The following is a 6,350-nucleotide window of genomic DNA, read 5'->3' on the forward strand; positions in this document are numbered from 1 at the left end:
TGCTTAAACAAATGCTCATGTTCCTTCCTGATCCACAACTCCAAGAACGAAAAAATTCCGCTCATCCAGTGTACTACTCGGACAAACACTCACTCAGACAGTGCACCAAAAATCAAATCTCTAGCTCATTTATTTATTTATTAAAAAGAAGGATATCCTGCAAAAAGCATAGCTAAGCTACATCATTCATTTGGATCCAGATCTCCAGTCGCAACCCTTTGCGCTATAAACAAACCTAACCCTGGCCAGGGTTTCCCTCCCACTCTACAACCCCGAGTGACCCTCCCAATGCCATCGCCATAGGACGGAGGCACCACGTCCGGCCGATCACCCCTCTCTCCACGGCCCGGCCTACCAATGCCTCCTCCTCGGTTAGGCCTCGCCGCCGTCGCGACGTGCCTGCTCCTCGCGGCGTCGTGCCTCCCGCCGCGCGCCCACGCCGTGAACGAGCAGGGCGAGGCGCTGCTGCGATGGAAGCGCTCGCTGACCAACGGCACGGGCGGGGCCGCGCTGGACACGTGGAGGGACTCGGACGCGAGCCCGTGCCGGTGGTCCGGCGTGGCCTGCGACGCGCGCGGCAACGTCGTGTCGCTGCTCATCAAGTCGGTCGACCTCGGCGGGGCGGTGCCGGCGCGCGTGCTGCGCCCGCTGGCGCCGTCGCTCGAGACCCTCGTGCTCTCCGGGGCCAACCTCACAGGCGAAATACCCGGGGAGCTCGGGGCGTACGCCGCGCTGACCACCGTTGACCTCAGCGGGAACGGACTGTCCGGCGCGGTGCCGGCCGAGCTCTGCCGGCTCGGCAAGCTCCGGTCGCTCGCGCTCCACGGCAACTCGCTGCAGGGCGCCATCCCCGACGACATTGGCAACCTCACTGCACTCACGTCCCTCACGCTCTACGACAATGATCTTAGTGGTACCATCCCGGAGAGCATCGGGAAGTTGAAGAAGCTGCAGGTGCTGCGCGCCGGCGGCAACCCAGCGTTGAAGGGCCCGTTGCCGGCGGAGATCGGCGGGTGCACCGACCTCACCATGCTCGGCCTCGCCGAGACCGGCATGTCTGGAAACCTCCCGAACACCATCGGGCAGCTCAAGAAGCTCCAGACCCTCGCCATCTACACCGCCATGCTCACCGGCCCGATCCCGGCGAGCATCGGCAACTGCACCGAGCTCACTAGCCTCTATCTCTACCAGAATTCTCTCTCCGGTCCGGTGCCGCCGCAGCTCGGCCAGCTGCGCAAGCTGCAGACGGTGCTCCTGTGGCAGAACCAGCTCGTCGGCACCATACCCCCGGTGATCGGCAACTGCAAGGAGCTCCTGCTCATTGACCTCTCGCTCAACATGCTCACGGGCCCCATCCCGAGAAGCTTCGGCGGGCTGTCCAAGCTGCAGCAGCTGCAGCTCAGCACCAACAAGCTCACCGGCGTCATCCCGCCGGAGCTCTCCAACTGCACGTCGCTCATCGACGTCGAGGTGGACAACAACGAGCTGTCGGGAGAGATCGACATCGACTTCCCGAGGCTGCGCAACCTGACGCTGTTCTACGCGTGGCAGAACCGGCTCACCGGCGGCGTGCCGGCGAGCCTGGCCCAGTGCGAGGGCTTGCAGTCGCTGGACCTCTCCTACAACAACCTCACCGGCCCCGTCCCGAGGGAGCTCTTCGCGCTCCAGAATTTGACCAAGCTGCTGCTCCTCAGCAACGAGCTCTCCGGGTTCATACCGCCGGAGATCGGAAACTGCACCAATCTCTACCGACTCCGGCTCAATGGCAACCGGCTGTCGGGAGCCATACCCGCGGAGATCGGCAACCTAAAGAACCTCAATTTCCTCGACCTGGGAAGCAACCGCCTCGTCGGCCCACTGCCGGCGGCCATGTCGGGGTGCGACAACCTCGAGTTCATCGACCTGCACTCGAATTCCCTCTCCGGCGCACTGCCGGACGAGCTGCCGCGCAGTCTCCAGTTCGTCGACATCTCCGATAACCGGCTCACCGGGCTGTTGGGACCTGGCATCGGCAGGCTGCCCGAGCTGACGAAGCTTAGCCTCGGGAAGAACCGCATCTCTGGCGGCATCCCGCCGGAGCTCGGTTCTTGCGAGAAACTGCAGTTGTTGGACCTCGGCGACAACGCTCTCTCCGGCGGAATCCCGCCGGAGCTCAGTATGCTGCCTTTCTTGGAGATTTCGCTTAACCTCAGCTGCAACCGCCTCTCCGGTGAGATACCGTCGCAATTCGGCACCCTCGATAAGCTCGGCTGCCTTGACCTGTCTTACAACCAGCTCTCCGGCAGTCTTGCGCCTCTAGCAAGGCTGGAGAACCTCGTCACGCTAAATATCTCATACAACAGCTTCTCCGGCGAGCTCCCGGACACGCCCTTCTTTCAGAAGATCCCGCTCAGCAATATCGCCGGCAATCACCTGCTTGTCGTCGGCGCTGGCGCCGACGAGACCTCCCGTCGCGCGGCCATCTCGGCATTGAAGCTCGCCATGACGATTCTCGTCGCGGTGAGTGCGTTCCTCCTCGTGACCGCCACGTACGTGCTCGCCCGCTCGCGCCGCAGGAACGGCGGTGCCATGCACGGCAATGCCGCGGAGGCATGGGAGGTGACCCTGTACCAGAAGCTCGAGTTCTCAGTGGACGACGTGGTGCGCGGCCTTTCGTCGGCGAACGTGATCGGCACGGGAAGCTCGGGCGTGGTGTACCGGGTGGAGCTGCCCAACGGCGAGCCGCTCGCCGTGAAGAAGATGTGGTCCTCCGACGAGGCCGGCGCGTTCCGCAACGAGATCTCGGCGTTGGGGTCCATCCGGCACCGCAACATCGTGAGGCTGCTCGGGTGGGGCGCGAACCGGAGCACCAAGCTGCTGTTCTACACGTACCTCCCGAACGGCAGCCTGAGCGGCTTCCTCCACCGCGGCAGCGTCAAGGGTGCCGCCGACTGGGGCGCCCGGTACGAGGTCGCGCTCGGCGTCGCGCACGCCGTGGCTTACCTCCACCACGACTGCCTGCCCGCCATCCTGCACGGCGACATCAAGGCCATGAACGTCCTGCTCGGCCCGAGCAACGAGCCGTACCTCGCCGACTTCGGCCTGGCTCGCGTCCTCTCCGGCGTGGTCGAGCCCGGCAGCTCCGCCAAGCTGGACACGTCCAGGCCACGCATCGCCGGATCATACGGATACATCGCACCAGGTATCAAAATTCTTCAAAATCTCTAGCTTCTCTAACGGGAATGTGACGAGATGAGATTACTGATCGAGATTCTTGTGGGGGCAGAGTACGCGTCCATGCAGAGGATCACGGAGAAGAGCGACGTGTACAGCTTCGGGGTGGTGGTGCTGGAGATCCTGACGGGGAGGCACCCGCTGGACCCGACGCTGCCCGGCGGGACACACCTGGTGCAGTGGGTGAGGGAGCACATGCAGGCGAAGCGGGGCGTGGCGGAGCTGCTGGACCCGCGGCTGCGCGGGAAGCAGGAGGCGCAGGTGCAGGAGATGCTGCAGGTCTTCGCGGTGGCCATGCTCTGCATCAGCCACCGCGCCGACGACCGGCCGGCGATGAAGGACGTCGTCGCGCTGCTCAAGGAGGTCAGGCGGCCGCCCGAGAGCGCCGTCGACGAGGGGAAGGAGCAGCCGCGCTGTGCCCCGGCGCCTTGTCCGGCTGGCCAGCAGCGGTCGCCGGCTCGGAGCCCGCTGCCGATGGGTGGCTCTTCAAACTGCTCGTTTGCCATGTCTGATTACTCCAGCTGAGCTGCTTGATGCAGTTGCGAGATAGCAGCGGCCTTAATTAGCGGGAACTATGTGTAGAAATTTTGGACACATAAGCAAGATCAGTAAATTTGTAGGTAATTATTTCCTGAAAATTACTTAAGGTTGTATATTATGATTATTCAGATGTATTGTTCTTGTGTAAACTAACGGAAATAAATTAACAGACATGGGTGAGCACTTGAGTTACGCTCCGATATGACCATTGAAAAATTATGAAAATGACATTTTTGTTAACTTCTAATGCAACATCTAGTAGACCGAAGGCTAAAGAGAGAGGACGGCAATATCTCGGGAACGTTTGCTGCCAGAGATGGCATTTGCGAGCGACTAAGATGATATTTTTATTTCAAAAAAATTCACTAGAGGTACTCATGCGCGTCGGCCAATTTAGTCCCTGCAGTTATAAATATCCGAAAATACGCCGCTGAACTTGTCTCGGGTGGTCATCTATGGTCCAATATACGGTTTCTTGTACGTATGTGCTGATTTGGCTATTGACTGGCATGTCCACGCGGGTGTTGACCGCCAAGTCGTCAGCACCTGGTGTGGACCGACCCATTTGGTTTTTTTTGGCAAAATCGTCATATTTACATTCTTCTCCCCGCCTGGTCGGACCGCACCTAAACACCTGGTCGGCCCGCCCGCGCCACACCCCTCGCCTCTCCCCTCTCGAACCCTAGTCACCTCTGCCTCTGCCGCCGTCGCCGTCGCCACACCTGGTCAGAGCTTTCTCCTCTTCCCTCTCGAGTCAGTCACCTCCGCCACCACCGCCGTCGCCGCAGCCACCACCATCGCTCCCGTGGCCTCACGGACGGCGTCGTCGACATGTCATCTGCGAGCTCCCGCTCGGGTCTGCACTCTGGTCTGCGTGGCCGCTCTGTTGAGGTGCCATTGGTCGGATGCCCCGATTGTGGCGAACCTGTCAAGTGATACCGCTCTGGCATGGATGAGCATGATGGTTGGATTTTCTACAAGTGCACCCAGCACAATGTAAGCTATCTTCATCTGTTCGATTCATGTTTGATGCTGCCCTACTAGCTGTGATGTATGTTCAGTAGCCATGAATCTTCTCAGAAGTCTTGAATGTGCTCAGTAGCCATGAATCTGCCCTGGTTACTTAGTTTACTGAAAAAATTCAGTTATCTAGTTAACTGAACATTTTCATGTTAACTGAAGTTTTTCATGTTCCAAGTCAAACTGAACTGAACTTTTATAATTAACAGAGCTATTTTAGTCATTTTCACACATTGCGTTGCTTTGGTTGTTCTGAAATAAAGAGGTATCTTTCTTGTAGGTCACCTATGATTTCTGGCGCTGGGAGCTGGAATATGTGCAACATCTGATTGAAACTAGGGTTCTTGTTGGTAATGCTACTGTAGATGCAATAGGTGCAGCTGAGGACAAGAGGGAAGAGCTTGATAGGAAGAGGACTGACTCAATGGAAGGAAGAAGCTTAGGTGGAAGAGGCATTGCAGGCAGAGTGAATTTTGACAGCCCTAGTGAGAAGAACCTTGCTACCAAGCAGCAAGTTGCTATGCTTCTTGGATTAGGTAGAGAGATCCTACTAGTGCTAAAGCTTGTTATGGCTAGTGTTGTGCTGCTTTGTGTGATGTCTTTCATCTTAATTATGAAGAAGTGAGATGTTGATAAATGAGTAGGTGTCTCAGCTAAAGGTCTTCTTAATTCAGCAGACATGATGTTATTTTGGCTGTATGGTTGTAATGGCTAGGGATCTATCAAGTAATATGAAGACTGTAGTGTCAACGTTGGATCTTCCAATTTGTTGTCAATATTCAGTTAACTTTGTGTTTTCTGAGCTGAAGTTAACTGAAAAATATCAGTTAACTTTGTGTTTTATGAGTTGAACTATGTGTTTGTCTTTTCTAAGCCAACATGTATGTGGAAAACAATATAGCCAAAAAATTGTGTTTACACATCAAATCATTATATGGAGAACAAATCAGTTAACTAAACTTAACTGAAAAAGATTCAGTTAACTGATCTTGATTGATATAGCCAAAATGTAACTGAATTTAACTGAAAAAATATTCAATTAACTGAGCTTGATTGATATGAAATGTAAATGAACTTAATCTGGACTGAAAAGAACTAAAGAGCATCCCATGCACACTGGCACCCTAAAACTTGCATTCTACGTGTGCCTTTGGTCCACAACCACGATCCACCTTTTCTTCCTCCCCAGCCACAAGTTTCCTTCTTCTCTGTTCTTCCACCACTAAATCCATCACCACTCGTTCCCCTTCTTCTCTTCCTCCTCCAGCCTCAACCATGGTGTCGTGGGATGATCTCCCTAGTTCTTCTGAAGACGACTAGGTTACCAGCAAGGTTGGTCATCTCCTCCTCATCTCCTACTAGGGTTACCAACAGCTAGGGTTTCTTTCTTCATTCTAAATCCAATTTGAATTTGTTTTAGGCTCCTACCACAATCTTCTGTGAGGAATGGAGAGGCCTAGCGACAAATCTGCCTAGCTTTACATGTCAGCATGGAACTTTGTGTGAGAAGGTTGTGGAATTTGAATCAGTTGATACTGGCAGGAGGTTCCTAACCTGTGCCCAGAAGGTTAGTACAA

General features: G+C 55.7%; 1 protein-coding gene across 1 annotated transcript; it reads left to right on the forward strand.

Annotated features, from left to right (window-relative positions):
* Positions 1-272: 272 nt before the first annotated feature.
* LOC119340220 (LRR receptor-like serine/threonine-protein kinase) lies at positions 273-3,936 on the forward strand. Its single transcript, XM_037612120.1, has 2 exons — positions 273-3,181; positions 3,266-3,936. The coding sequence occupies exons 1-2, from the start codon at positions 358-360 to the stop codon at positions 3,736-3,738; spliced, it is 3,297 nt and encodes a 1,098-aa protein (XP_037468017.1). The 5' UTR covers positions 273-357; the 3' UTR covers positions 3,739-3,936.
* The last annotated feature ends 2,414 nt before the right edge of the window (positions 3,937-6,350 follow it).

The sequence above is a fragment of the Triticum dicoccoides genome, chromosome 7B (assembly GCF_002162155.2).
Source record: "Triticum dicoccoides isolate Atlit2015 ecotype Zavitan chromosome 7B, WEW_v2.0, whole genome shotgun sequence".
NCBI classification, from domain to species: Eukaryota; Viridiplantae; Streptophyta; class Magnoliopsida; order Poales; family Poaceae; genus Triticum; species Triticum dicoccoides.

Excerpts from the sequence above, each read along its gene's own strand:
- LOC119340220 (XM_037612120.1), top strand. The coding sequence starts at position 358 with ATGCCTCCTCCTCGGTTAGGCCTCGCCGCCGTCGCGACGTGCCTGCTC. Across the intron at positions 3,182-3,265 it reads ATACGGATACATCGCACCAG|AGTACGCGTCCATGCAGAGG; the intron begins GTATCAAAATTC and ends TTGTGGGGGCAG.